Source organism: Leptonychotes weddellii, chromosome 10 (assembly GCF_054177405.1).
Source record: "Leptonychotes weddellii isolate Sample4059 chromosome 10, ASM5417740v2, whole genome shotgun sequence".
NCBI lineage: Eukaryota > Metazoa > Chordata > Mammalia > Carnivora > Phocidae > Leptonychotes > Leptonychotes weddellii.
In genome coordinates, this window is record NC_138378.1 from 62942251 (window position 1) to 62957642 (window position 15392).

Here is a 15392-nt window from a genome sequence, read left to right on the forward strand (position 1 = left end):
TAGGCTTTAGTTTGTGTTGCTTCTTTTGCACCAAGGTGTAGCTTAATAATGATTTCTTGCAATAGTTATGTTCGAGTTTTTTCACTGTATTTTGAAAATCTATACTGTTATTTTTTACATTAATAATACTTTTATATAAGATCAAAATAAATACTACTTAGAAGAATGGAGTTTCTGATAGAAAAATATTACTGATGAATGTTTTTTAAGTAGACACACACAAAAAGTTAAGAAAATTTCCCAAAGTAAAAGTTGCTGAGTTCCCACCAATAAAAGAATCAAGTTGTGTGTTTGAATAAATTCTGTCTTTGTTGATAAAATATAGATGGCCTGACACCAACTTGTTTGGCGTATCTTTGTTTAGAAAATTTCTATTTTAATTAGATCAAGTTTCCAAGAAACAGAGAGTGGATTTCAAACATTCTTCATGGACTTTGCCTTATGTTTTGTAATCCTCATGTAACAAGGCTTCTTTAAAAGTAATTACTTTGGGTTCAGTTTGAATTCTGAAGTAGAATAACCACAAAGAACTTGAATATCTTCTTTGATGTTTTCCTACTTAGATTTTCTTCACTATTGTGGGCTTCTTTAAAAGTCTCATATATTTGCATAAATTAATATGGTAGTTATGTCTGATTTTAATAGATATAATGTCTGAGTAAGGAATTTCTCTAATAGCGCAGATTCATTTTCTATTAGTTCCCATAAAGAAGTGTTTTGTTTTGTTTTTTTTTAAGTTTTTTTTTTTTTTTTTTTTTTATTCATGAGAGAGAGAGAGGCAGAGGGAGAAGCAGGCTCCCAAGGAGCAGGGAGCCCAATGCGGGACTTGATCCCAGGACCCTGAGATCATGACCTGAGCCAAAGGCAGACGCTTAACCATCTGAGCCACCCAGGCGCCCTGTTTTTTTTTTTTTTAAGTTATTATTTTTGAGATTCTGGGAGGTTCTAGATCATTATTTATTTATTTATATTTTATTTATTTGAGAGAGAGAGAGAGATAGCGAGAGAGAGCACTAGTGGGGACGAGAGGGGAAAAGCAGGATCCCCGTGAGCAGGGAGCCCGACACAGGGCTCGATCCCAGGACCCCGAGATCATGACCTGAGCCAAAGGCAGACACTTAACCGAGTCACCCATGTGCCCCTAGATCACTATTTAAAAGATAATTCATTTTAATTGATTTAACTGACTTGCTTCTGAAGTATTTCTGTTTCTTAATTGCATAACAGGTCACCTCAAAATTTAGTTGCTTCAAACAACCATCATTTTATTTGCTCATGATTCTGTAATCTGGGCTGGGCTCAGCTGGGCAGTTCTTTGGCTGGTCTTGGTGGTGGACACTTGTGGCTGCATTCACTTGGCAGGTCACCTGAGGACTAGACTCAGCTGGGAGGCTGGAATGACCAGGCCCCTCTTTCTACATGTGGTCCCTCCATATGGGCTCTCCAGTAGGGTAGCTGAACTTCTTACCTAGCAGCTCAGGGCTCCCAAAAATGCAACAGAAACTGAAAGGCTTTCTCAAGGGTATTTTTTATGCTTGCAACTGGCAGAGTGTTACTTTTGCTACATCCTATCGGTTAAAGCTAATCACAAGGCCAGCCCACGTTCACAAGGAGGGGACTGTACAAGGATGTGAATAGTGGGAGACCAGTAAACTAGAGCCATCAATGTAATGGACTACCACATGTCGTTAAATTGTTCTTCCCATGTGAGTTTAGGAGTAGCTAACTCTTCACTTTACTTTTGTCTGAAATGTCTTCAAATTGTCCTCACTCTAATGGGTGAGAGTAGAGCTGGATATAGAATTCTGGGTTCATGGTTATTTACCTTTTACACTTGGAAGATATTATTCCATTGTCTTCTGGAGCCTATTGTTACATCAAATCTGCAGGAAGTCCAATTGTTAATCTTTTGAGAGTAATATGTTTTGATATTAAGATTTTTAATGTTCAAAGGGGGCCTTTATATATAGAGTTATTTATAGTTACTTATGATTTGTATTAATATCCCAGATTTAATATTACAAATGAAAAATATTTCTTTCCTTAAGCCTTTAATTTTTAAATATTGTTTCACTGTAATTGCAGGGCTGTTGGTTTACAAGGATTCTGTACAGGAGAGAGGCATGAACTTTTCACCTATGGATTGTGCATTGGGTGTTTATGAAGAGTTTTTCTACCTTAACATCACAAAAATATTCTCCTACATTTTCTTGTTTTTATAATTTTACCTTCCATAATTAAGCCTTAATCCTAGCATCTGCCTTTATGTGCAATATTAAATAGGAAACCTATTTCATTTTTCTCCATGGGGTAAAGAAGTTTCCTGGATACCATCCACTAAACAATCCATACTTTCCTTGTTGACTTGTGGAATCTCCTTACTTGTATGTTAGAGTTTCCTATATAAATGAGTCTGTCTCTGAGCTTTCTATTATTAATTTTTAGTTCTTGGATCAGTACTAACATGTTTTAGTTTTCTGGATTTTTAGCTTAATATCTGATAGGGAAAGTCTCCATTCTTTGCTCTTCCTTTTCAGAGTTGACCTCTCTGTTTATGGACCTTTATTTTTCCATTTAAACTCTGGAATTTATGACATCCCTCAAAATATCCAGGTAGAATTTTTATTGGGTTTGTTGGCATTATAGAATAATTTAGGAAAAATTGTTACCTTTACAGTAACATACTATTTCATCTTATCTAATAGTATGGAAAGTCTATTCAGTTCTACCTTTATGTCAAGAGAGTTTAAATTTTTTCTCAGGAGAGGTCTTGTTAGTTGTTAGTTTCTAAAAACTTGATATTGTACAGTTGTTGTTCCCACAGAGAGTGTATCTTATTTTTTGTTTTGTTTTCTAGTAGATTATAGTTTTGATTTTTATACACTTAACTGTTTACCTTGCTACACTCTTATTCTCACACTTTGTTGATTCCAGTGGTGTTTCTATTCAGGTAATCATGTTACCTACAAATAATGAGAGTTTTTTCTTTTCCTTTGAAATCATTTTACTACTTCTTTCATATATATACTTTACATATATATATAGTTCACCAGTATCTCTATTAATATGTTAATAACAGTAGAATTTTAGTTCTGAGTTATGTGTGTAATATTTATTTTTTTGGTCTTTAGTCCTTGACTTTTTAAAGAAATAAAAAAATTTGTTATTTTCTTCTATATATCTTAGGCACACACCTTCCTTGATTTATTTCTATCCTTATTTGGATTTTTCCTCTTGGAATTTTGGAGTAGGCTTTTTTTATGGGGAAATATTCTGAGGATTTCCTTGCCTCCCAATATTTTTTATTTTTGCTTCACTGCTGAATGACAGTTTGGTTGGGTATAAAAATTCAAGGCTTAAAGTTCTTTTTAACATTTTAAAAAATATTAATCAATTATCATCTTGTGTCCAATGCTGTTGCTGTGAATTTTTATGTAAATCTGCTTTTTCCTCCTTTGTAAGTAACCTACCTTCTCTTTTTGAAAGCATTTAGAATTTTCTTTGCCCTAAATGACCATAAATTTCTCTATAAAGTGTCTTGGTTGTTAGTTTTTCCTTATGTATCCTTCAGGATAGGGAGGAGAGTGAGGCAAGTGAGGGACCCAAGGTGCAAAACTTAAGGAGGCACTCATTCCCAGGGCTATGTAAATGCCCCCTTAAATTTTACAGCACATGGGTCTCACTTGCCTCATCTTACTCCTGGACCTGCCACCCTCCTTGGTAATCTATGAGCCCTTTCAATCTGAGGTCTTTGATCTTTCTCTAATTGGATATTTATCATCATTCTTTCCTTTTTTCTTTTTAAGTAGGCTCCACACAAAACGCAGGGCTTGAACTCATGACCACGAGATCAAGAGTCATGTGCTCTACCACCTGAGCAGTCAGGCACCCCTATCATTATTTCTTCAACTACTTCCTTCCCTCTGTTTCTTTATATAGGTCTCCTGAATTCTACCATCTGTGTCTTTTAGCTTTTCTTTTATATTTTAATTTCTTTATCCTTTACTGCTGCCCTTTGAGAGAGTTTCTCTAATTCATGAGTCTTTTTGTTTATCTCATCTTTTTAAATTCAGCTATTATATTTTGTTTGATTTCTGATATATATGTGATTCTTTTTTAATGACCACTTCTTCTTGCTTCATATTAATAATACTTTCTGTGTCTTTGAGCATGTTTGTTGTGCTTATTTTAAATTCCTGGAGTACCGGTTCTAATTATTCAGCCTTACACAGTATATGTTTTAAATTTTGTTGTCTTTCTTTATAGTGTCTGTCTAGTTTATCTTAGGTCATGTTCCCCAAGGGGAGCCAACAGCCCTGTGGAGGCAAAATGTAAAGACTAGGGTCTGACTTGTGTGCCTCCCAGTGAATTTCAAGGAAAGAAAATGAGGGTCAGGCTAGAGAGTGTCAGACCCCATAAAACCAACCTTGACCATTTCCATATGCTGTCACTGTACTAGGCCAGTCCTCTAGTTAGAACACCACCCCTCCCCTCCACTTTAAACTCTTAAAAAGAGGCATCACAAGAGGAGGCAATCTCTTGATGTTTTCAGTCCATCAGCACTGATGGTTGCTGGGGGAATGGTAGCAGAGCAAATACCCAAAGGGGCAGCATGCACCCATTTCATCAGCTCTAGAGGGACTTCTGTGCTGTTCACAAATTACTAAGTTGACAACAGATGGCTAGCCAGTTGCTGCCAGTTTCTTCCCCCTGAGGCAAGCAATGATCTTCCCAGGCATTGGGGGGGGGGGGGGGGAGGATGTCAAGAGAAGATTTTAAAACCTCTCTGCCTCCTATTCTCTCTTAGCCATATCTGACCTTCCTACCCTCCAGCCCAAGCTGCCACCAACCCTTCACCCCAGTCCACTAAAGTCTTTGGGTTTCTAACAGTCAATAGTTCCTCAGATTCATACTTCTCCCTTCCAAAATTTTCCCTTTCATTAGGATACAAAAGAACTGGCCCCTTGCCTAGGTTGAAAGACCCTCTCTAATTTAATCCCAGCATCTTTCAGTTCTCAAAGCAAATTATTATCCCCATTTTAGAGAGAAGGAAATTGAATCTCAATGAAGTTAAGTGATTTGTCCAAAGTCACACCACTAGGAAATGTGGTAGGGCTAGAATTTGAAAACATGTCTATCTTATCCCAAAGCCCATGCTTTTGATACTCCATTAACCCCAACTGATTAATGACTGAATTTAGAGCTGTTTTATTTTATTCAAGAATCTATCAAACCATGTTTCTAAAAACACTAATGTTCTGTGAGCTAGACCATGGCATTTACCCAAAACCCAACAGTCTTTTCCAAAATGGTAGAAAAAATGTGTATGTTATGGTTAGAATTTTCTCAATGTCATAGTTGCCCATACATTTTTAGTAAATCTTTGGCACCTGCTGTTCTTTTGTACACTAGCAAATCCTAAAAAAAAAAAAAAAAAAGTAATGATTATGTAGAAAATGAGTTTTGAGTAACTGATCTCAATTAGAAATCAAGAAAATGTTATCAGTTAACATTTTTTTCCCTGCTAACAGGGAAAAGATTGCCATTTCAAGTCATATAATATATAAATACTTAAAGACTCATCATTCCTGCTAGCAAAATTAGTTTATATCAATGTCTGAATATTGAATTGAATTCATGAATGCTTAATAAGTATGAATTTACTAACATATTTCTCCTTCTTATATATTCTCCCTAACTTTAAAGGCAAGATTTTTTAAAAATTAAATTTCATTTCTTCATAGTTAACACAAGCATATAGTGCAAAATTCAAATGGCACAAAAGAATACACAGTGAAAGTGAACCCACCTCTGTCCTCTGTGACCTAATTCTCTCCCCCTGCAGCAGTCATTTTATCAATTTCTTGAATATTGCTCCAGAGATATGGTAGGTGGACATAACCTCTTATATATGACTTTTTATAAAAGGGAGAAATTTTAAATTTTTTCCTTGCCATAATTTTACCTCACTAAACTGGGAGTTGCTCTGATCTTTTTTTTTTTTTTTTAAAGATTTTATTTATTTGAGAGAGAGAGAATGAGAGACAGAGAGCACGAGAGGGAAGAGGGCAGAGGGAGAAGCAGACCCCCTGCTGAGCAGGGAGCCCGATGTGGGACTCGATCCCGGGACTCCAGGATCCTGACCTGAGCCGAAGGCAGTCGCTTAACCAACTGAGCCACCCAGGCGCCCCTGCTCTGATCTTTATATAACCTTGCATGCTAAACGTAAAAATAAAGTGAGTTTTAAAAGTTATTAAAAATGTGAAACAGAGAGAGACCAATAGAATGAATCCCTATATACCCATCACCTAGCTTGAAAAATTATTTAAAAGTGATTTTTAAAGGGTTTAACAGTCTTATAAATTTTCAGAACGTCTGTCAATGGGAAATGAAAAGAATCACATGTTCAACTGTAACTACAGCAACCCTGGAGTCTTTCAGCTCATTCTGTTAGTGCTAGTTGGGAGCAACGTATGCATAAAGTTCACATAGCCTTTCTAGTAGTAAAAAATGAGTTGACAAATGAATTGTACTTACACCTTTCCTAAAATTTTGTTTGGTATATATGCAAAAGACATATCTAACAGACTTTTAAAGCCATTATTGCATTAATATTAGTTTTAGAAAGTACCAGTAATTCCATATATGGGGCTAATTCAGTTGTTTGGATTTGGTTCTTTTCATGGAGAAAGAATGATGTATCCATTATATTTATCCATACTTTAAAAAATTAAGTTTTATTAACATTTTTTAAAAAGCATGATTATGAATATTGATTATATTTCCATATACAAATCTTATTTTTGTCCTGACTTCACAAAATCTTTGTTCTCAGTTCCACTTGCCTCTCCTGATGCATCAGAACTTCAAAAGAATTTTATACAGCACATCTCTTTTTTACATCAATATGATGCTAGGAAAAATCCCAATGAGCCCATCCGGGGAAAGGTGAGAGTATTCAGAATCAATTATTTAATACTTTAGGATGGGACAGATTTATGTTAGAACATTAAGCCTTTCCGAGTCATAACCATCTTTCTAAAAGTCTATTTCAACAAACTAACATGGTTGTTAGGGGGGTAAAATCTCAACAACATGTCATAGTTAAAATTAAGGAATGATGTCATAATTTTGGATCATAGTCTTTGGAGTTTGGTTTCAATTATTACAATCATTCACTTAAGGTAAAGCAGTTTGATAAACTGTTGGATATGCTCATGTGGGTGAGGCAGGAGAATGCATCTAAGATTTACAAAGCCAAATGTAAATGTTATTACATATTACAATACATGCTGGATTTTTTTTCCAACTGCAGATGTTTGTTTTCATATTTTACTTTAAGTCTTTCATTGAAACTAACTGATATTTGGGATGCAATCACAAATCCTGAGGTCTATGAACTGTAGTTGTTATTGTATCCACAGCAAACTATAGAGCAAGAAATGAAATTTGATATGCATAGTCTTATACAAGCCAACTGATAGAAATGTTGAGAAGGGGAAACAAGATGCTGACTCTTTGGCTTTCTGCCTTTCCCTTTTATTTTTCTGGCACACCCTGTTTTTATCATTGATTTAAAAGTTTCACTAATAATTATTATGCCACTGTCTTCAGTTTTAGACTAAGGTGACAACCAATGCAGAGGCAGAAATAAGGGCCTGCCTCACCAGAACTTGAGCTAACACATGAACTGAGTTCACAGCTGCATCTTCCAGCAACTTGTGTGCCCTGGTTAATGTCAACTTTGTTTTCCTTTCCAGCGACATGGAGCTTTTGTGCAGACAGAGATAAAACCAGGGAGTAGGCCAATAGTTCCTACGGGAACAGAGATATTACGGAATGCTCCGGGGTCATGCTCATCAGAAGTGTCCAAAAAAACAGAGAAAGGAAACTCAGCGGAAAGCAAAATGATCTCACCAGGTCTCTGCCGACAAAATTCCCCAGAGCTGTCAGAGACTGAAACTCCCTTATCAGAAACAGATGTCAGAGAGGCAGCCAAGGCATGCCCCCGAAGTCCTGAGAGAAGGGAGAAGGTCGCAGACATCTTCCAAGTAACTGCAGTAAACGTTCTTCTCCCCAGGCATGATCGTTTCAATCCACCAATAAAAAGTCAGGATAAGTCAGGATAAATTACCTTCTTCAGATAAAAATCTAATCCTTGGAATGGAGAGAAATTGCAGAATCCCACAAACCATCACAGTTGCTTTTTCTGTTAATCAATAACCTCAAAAAATTCAATTTACATAAATGGGAAAATGAAAAAAGACAATTAAAATGCACCAAAAATTTAAGAGTGGTCTCTAATGAGTGGTAGATAATGAGACATATTTCTAAGTCATATTATTTATAACCAAACAATTTTGTTTTTCACAAAAATGAACATAATTAACAAATATAAAACTTTTATGAGAGGCCCTATAGGATAGTCGTTCTCTGGAATCAAAGCAGGGTTGGAATTTTGCCTCTACACCTATGAGCTGTGTGACCTTGGGTAAATTACTCAACCTTTCTAGACTTCAGTTTCCTCATCTGTAAAATCAGGATAATAGCGATTTCCCAAGGTTAATGAGCATGAGATTATGTACATTGATCAGTTAAGTAACCAATGTGATTACATTATCACTATTACTGTAATTAAATTTAAAGATAATGTTCTCCTATAACCTTAAATTTTCCTCCTTATTCTAAAACTTTTAGTCCCTCTGTATACAATTAAGAGTGTGAAAAATCTGGAAACATTTCTCCTGGTACTAGTTACACAAATGTGCACGCACGCACGCACACACACACATACTCTTAATTCAAGGACATATGGATACCTAGAATATAAAAATATTTCCTAAGTTGTTTTCTATTTTACTTAGATCACTTCTAGCACTAACTCTATCTTTGCTTTTTACAAGAGTTTGGCGTGGTTAATTCTACCAGCTCTTCTATTTGGTACATTTGGTGTGCCAAAATGTATCTATCAGAGGCTGTGTTCTGTTGCACACAAGTGGAGTAGGTAGAATATCTCTCTGCTGCCAAAAGAGTATTTATATGCTCAGCAAATTTCCATGGCAATATATCAGTCGCACACTATTATCTGTAGTGTTGATAAGACAATAGGTGTATCTTTATCCCTTTTTTTCCACTAAAGAAATTTTAATAGACTGCAAATGAATGAATGCCATTATTATATATTTGTGTATTGGGGACTTTCAGTTCTTACAATACAGCAGATTAAGGGTAATAGTGAGCCCCTTTCATTACACACACCTTGAAATGCTGAATAAAATAAAACAACAAATAAATATATAGCCAAGGTCACAAAACAGAGAAACCCTCAAATAAGAACTTGCTTATTTGTCTATCAATATACACCTTAAAGATCTTTTGTGTAGAGTACCTCATTATTTTAAGAGCTGCATAGTCTTCCTTAGTATAGATATACTATAGAATTGAAGCACAAAGAATGCAAGCTTCAGTGTATGTGTGGGAAAGGGTGGGGGGAAGTTTGATAGCAAATATGGAAAGAGGTCTTAAAGGCTAAGGACTTGAAGTTTTTTAAAGATTTTTATTTATTTAATAGAGAGAGAGAGCACAAGCAGGGGGAGCAGGAGAAGGAGAAGCAGACTCCCCGCTAAGCAGGGAGCCTGATGCGGGGCTCAATCCCAGGACCCTAAGATCATGACCTGAGCCGAAGGCAGCTGTTCAACTGACTGAGACACCCAGGCACCCCTTGATGGAATCTTATGGCCTCCAAAATAGAGTTGAGATTGAAACCTGCATAAAGCTAGAACCCTCAAATAGTTGGCCTATCTTGGTACAAGGCAGACTAGAAGAACTTCACTTGTATAACCAGGCAGACAGCAAAAAAGTTTGCCTCTTCCTACAGCTATATATAGTGGTTAAAATCTTTGTAAGAAAGTAAAACCTCAAGCTTGTGCCACATTCCAGTTTGGAATAGAATTTACATGCAGAACATCTTATAGGACAGAAAATTAACATAAAAATTAGTCCTGCTGGTGAAATGCAAATGCAAAACTCCCCTAGAGAGAGATTTCCACAATCCACAGAAGAAACAGTCCCTGCTAAAGGTAAGGTCACAAACAAAAATTACAGATCACAAAAAAGAAAACCAAACTGAGTAGGAGTCTGCAGTATAACAAAGAGAATGGTTAAACCTCAGAATTAGAGGTAGTAGAATTTAAATACTTTCAACTTGAAGGTACTTGTCTTTCTTTCATTCTGGAAAATTTTACTCTGTAGCCTTTCTATTATTTCCATCCCCTCCATTCTCTCTTTTCCCTCCTTCTGGAACAGCTACCAGCTGAATGATGGAACACTCAGATTTATCTTCTATATGTCCTAACTTTTCTCTCATGATCTTTTTCATGGTACTTTACCATTAAGTAATGCAAGAATCCCTTGACACTAATTTTCTACTAATTTGCTTTTCAGCCATGTCAATTGTTATACCAGGCCATCTATGGAAAACATTTTTTAATTAGTATTTTATTTTTTAATTTCTAAGATCTATAAATGCTTCCTTAATACATAAGACTTTTCCTATATTATGGATATGATAGTTTCTCTTATCACTCTTAGAACATAATAAAGCTTAACATCTTAATTGTTAATTTTTGTTTGTTGAGCATGATGCCTCAATTTCTTGGTATTATACTTTTTTCCCTCAAATGTGTGGTGATTCTTGGTTGTATACTCTTCTCTGATTATGTGATTTTCAGATCCTTATCAGTGTAAACTGTTTCTGTCTGCTGCACCTGACTTTGGGACAGGGTTAGGATATGAGTCAGACATGATCTGAAGATGATTTGTGTGATGGGATTTTTGACGTTCATGGAGGTCAGTAGCTACTTGAGCACTGGCCTGTTTTTCTAGCCCTAGTGTATGAGTCAGTTCATCCACAGCTGCCCAGCACTTAGCACATGCAGAACAGGGAGGGGTTACTAATTTGCTGCTCCACATGCAGTTCCCTAATTTTTCAAATTGATAAATGCCCCAGACCCCTTCCACTTCTTAATATCCATTAGCTCTAAAAAATAAAAATAAAAAATAAAATATCCATTAGCTCTAAGCTCGTAGTTCTATCCAACCTCCCTCTACAGCAGTCATCTCTAGACATGCATTGGTTTTTTTTGTTTTTTTAAGATTTCATCTATCTACTTTAGAGAGAGAGTGTGTATGAGTTGGGGGAGGAACAGAGGGGAAGGGAGAGGAAAAATGAGAGAATCACAAGCAGACTCCACACTGAGCACAGAACCCCATGCAGGGCTTGGTCCCACAACATCCTGAGACCACAACCAGAGACCAAGAATTGGAAGCTCAACCAACTGAGTCACCCAGGCACCCCTCGGTTTTTCTTTCATTTAGTTTTGTTCCTCCAAACATTTGTTCTCTGGTAATATCTTTTAGAACTTAATAAAAATCTATTTCTTCTGATAGTAGATTTCCCTGGTTTCCAATGCTATTAAACTATATTTTATTATTAATATCTATTTACATGTATTTTTGTGAGATTTAGTGGGCAGTAAGTGGTAGATGTATATGACCAGTCTGCCATCGTGAATCATTCTCTAATTTTCTTTTAAGTAAATCATTTGCAAACTTAGTACTGTGGCCATTAGTAAATCACAGATTTTCTGCAATAGACCTCACAATTGACTGGCAGACATTAAGTAAGAATTGTCATAGTCCTTCTGTCTTAGGGAATGTGTTTTAGTGAGAGATGGAGGGTCTGGGGCCAAACAGCCCAGTTAGTGGACTACTACCATAGGCTAGATTGGTGGTTCTCAACATTTCCAAGTATAAGGACATGTTTTCTGCATTTAAAAAAAGTTTATTGTTCCTTACAAAGTGTAATTAAACTTTTAGTATCCATTGTTTGAGAAAACACATAATAACAAAATGCAGTGATGATTTCCAGGTTCAATTATCTGTTTTTTTTTAACTGCTAAGGGTGTGTCTCTCCACAATGAATTCCATAGTCTATTAAAGTTATAACTGCCTATTGGTACAAATAGTGCTCTTAAATTTCACAAGAATATTTGAATATTTTCAAGTTGTCCCTTTATTAGTATTTTCTTAGAATTATAGCTTTTACCAGGATGAGGATTGTTTTCTGTTTAACAAAGGGGAAAAAAAAAGTCCTTCATAAAATTTAATATTTTAAAAAATACCTTAATGAATGAGCTAATGGTTTTTAGTCCTTAACGTTGCTATTAATACCATAAATCTTTGTGTGTTTTAAGGTTTAAAGCAGTTTCCAATCTATTATCTCATTGGATCTTTACAATAATCCTATGGAGCAGGGAAAATAATACTATGTATGTCAATCTTCCAGCTAATTAATAGACTCAGAGAACTTAAATAATTTCCCCAAGTTGGCAGTTAGCAAGCAACAAAACCAGGGACAGAACCTAAGTTTCTCAGTGCTCTGTCCATTCATTCTCAAATGTCAATGCACAGGACAATGCTGGCCCATTGCAAACAAAAAAACAAGGTTAAGGAGTATAAAAGCAATTTCAAAACTTTTATTAAGAGATTGTCACTTTACTGCTTTTTGGGATTCAAAATGCTCTCAGACTTCTTATCACTATGATGGACTAAGTTGATGTGGGAAGCACCTATCATACTTACACCAACAAAGACTCGATAAACAAAAACATTCAAAATACACAACTAAGCACTAAAACAAGAAAGCAAAATCCTCAGGTGCCAGAAAAAAAGAGAACACTAAAAAGTAGTGATCAAGAGGTAAGGTTAACTAGGCAACTGCAAAAGTGGAATCAGAAGTTGAGCTTAGGAGCTACAATGGGAGTTGAGGCCCCATGTGCAATGGAGCTGAAGCTCAGCTGTTGTGAAAAGGATTCTAGAATCTCTCTCCCATTAGCCTGAGAATTAGGGGGTGAAGCAAACTGATTACCTCCCAGACAACACACTTCCCAAACTAAGTTGTGCACAAAGTAGGAGCCACAGGTGTATTCCTGAGAAGTAGCACAGAAAACGCAAACTAAAAAAACCTGAGAATCAAAGATCCAGAAGAACCAGAGAAACCCAAAGGACCCTGGTATAGACAAAAGACAAATACACTACTGCCCCATAGTCACACTCTACAATCCTGGGGACATGAGACACCGTGGAAAGAAATACCTAAAGATGAGATGGAAAATACCTATCTTCCAGCGGAGGGAGTTAGCAGAATTCATGCCCTGAGAATTACAGACAACAGAGCAAAGAGACTATAAAGTAAGTAAGCTTAAATGATTCTGGACATAAAGGAATAAAAACTATACAGAAAAACCAGAACAGCATAAAAAATAAGAGGCATATTTCGGGGGGGGGAAATAAGCTATAGAAATTCCAAAGATAAAAAATATATCATTTTTTTCAAAATTTAGTAGATTAAAAAAAATTTAAAAACTTTGTAGACTAAACATAGCTTAAAAGAAAGCAAGTTGGAAGGCAAAGTTGAAATCTCACAGAATGAAACACAAAAAGATAAAAAAGAAATATTAAAAAGAAAGAGGCACAGAGAAAATAGAACATTACTAAGTGTTCCAGAAGGACACAATAGAGGGAATATGAGAGAAATCTGCAATAAAAATGGCTATGATAGAGACTGCTACCTGTTCCCAATAACCAGTCTCCCCCTCTGCCCTTTTCACAGAATCACCCATTTTTAGCTAAGAACTAGGCTGCCCAGAATAAAGACAATATTTCCCAGTTTACCTTATACCTGGATTGGCTATATGACTATGTTCTAGAATGTAACCAAAACAGCATGTACAACTTCCAGAAATGTCCTTAAAGAAGTAGGATTTTTCTCTCTACTTTTTCTTTCCTAGTAGCTCAAATGCAGATGGTATGATTTAAGTTTGATTAGAGAATCTACTTGCTGAGAATGAATGGTGGAACAATAAAATAAAAGGGTCCCTGAGCCCCTGACACCATCAAACACCACCTGGAGAGCCTCATCTATGTGAAAAAGAAATAAACTTCTATCTTGTAGGAACCACTTTGATTTAGAGTTGTTTTTAAAACCACTTGCAGCAGAATCTAATTGTAACTTCTGATTGAGAATTTTCTACAATTAAAGAAAGATGGGAGTCTTCGATTTAAGGGAGCGAAATGAATTTTTTTTTTTAAAGATTTTTATTTATTTGAGAGAGAGAAAGAGCACAAGAGGGGGGAGCGGGAGAGGGAGAAGCAGACTCCCTGCCGAGCAGGTAGCCCGATGCGGGACTCGATCCCGGGACTCCAGGATCATGACCTGAGCCGAAGGCAGTCGCTTAACCAACTGAGCCACCCAGGCGCCCGCGAAATGAATTTTGAGCTAGAAAAAATGAAATTAAATCCACACATGGACACAGAATAATAAAACCACAGAACATCAAATGTACAGAGAAAAACTTTAAAAGCAAATCAGAGAGAAAAGAGATTGTTGCCCATAAGGAAAGACAAACTTCTCAGCCAGAATGAGAGATACAAGAAGAAAATGGAATAATACCTTGAAAATGTTGAAAGGCAGTAATGCTCAACATAGAATTCCATGCTTAGCTAAACTATAAGTCAAGAATGAGGACAAAATATGGACATTGCCAGACATACACATTTTAGCAATAATAGCAAGTACATATATAATACAACTTTATAAGGCACGGTTCTAAGTGCTTTATATATTTTCACTCGTAATCTGCACAACAAGCCTCTGAGGTAGATACTATTAATATTAGTATATTAAGGATGATGAAACTGAGATACAGGGAGGTTAAGTAACTTGACCAAGGTCACACAGCTGGTAAGTGGCCAAATTGGGATTCAGGCCCAGGCATCCTGTTTCAGATTCTGTGGTTTTAATCACTCACAGAATAGAGTTTTTTACTCACAGATCTTCAATGAGATCACTACTGAAATCATTTAAAATATTAGTATGGTGCTCACTTTGGCAGCATATTTGCTAAAACTGGAACAATACAGAGAAGATTAGCACGGCCCCCGTGTGAGGATCACATGCAAAAGACTGGTATGAAACCTGGACAGAACAAGTAGGATGTAAGCAGAAAAACAAAACTAAATCAGCGAATCCTATGGATCAATTTATGTATTGACTACAAAAATGTTATTTCATGAAATAATTCCGATATTAGATTCTAGGGGACTTTTTCCTCTTGTAGTGTCTTTATTTGGCAAAAGAAAATATTTGGCTACTCTATGTCAATTCCCCCCAAAATTTTGGTAATTTTCCTAGTCTGTGAAATCATAGTCTGGCAACCATTGATCTATTGTGCAACAAAGGCTTTTTGTTTTTTGTCTGTTTTTTTTAAAGCAAATTTGCGAAGTTAATTACTGGTGTGTCATACCAAAAAATATTTATTGGTATTAGTATA

General features: G+C 36.1%; 1 protein-coding gene and 1 non-coding gene across 3 annotated transcripts in view; both read left to right on the forward strand.

Annotated features, from left to right (window-relative positions):
• The window catches only part of CIMIP6 (ciliary microtubule inner protein 6), a 161228-nt gene extending 147092 nt beyond the window's left edge, over window positions 1-14136 (forward strand). For both annotated transcript variants that reach the window (XM_081832035.1, XM_081832034.1), the window contains 2 exons: window positions 6836-6948; window positions 7761-14136. In XM_081832035.1, the coding sequence (XP_081688161.1) occupies window positions 6836-6948; window positions 7761-8129 (482 nt within the window). In that variant the 3' untranslated portion in view covers window positions 8130-14136. The remainder of the gene's footprint in view (window positions 1-6835; window positions 6949-7760) is intronic.
• An 802-nt stretch (window positions 14137-14938) lies between these two features.
• LOC145716009 (U6 spliceosomal RNA) lies at window positions 14939-15045 on the forward strand. The gene has a single exon (XR_014138348.1). It is a non-coding gene; the product is annotated as a U6 spliceosomal RNA (small nuclear RNA).
• The last annotated feature ends 347 nt before the right edge of the window (window positions 15046-15392 follow it).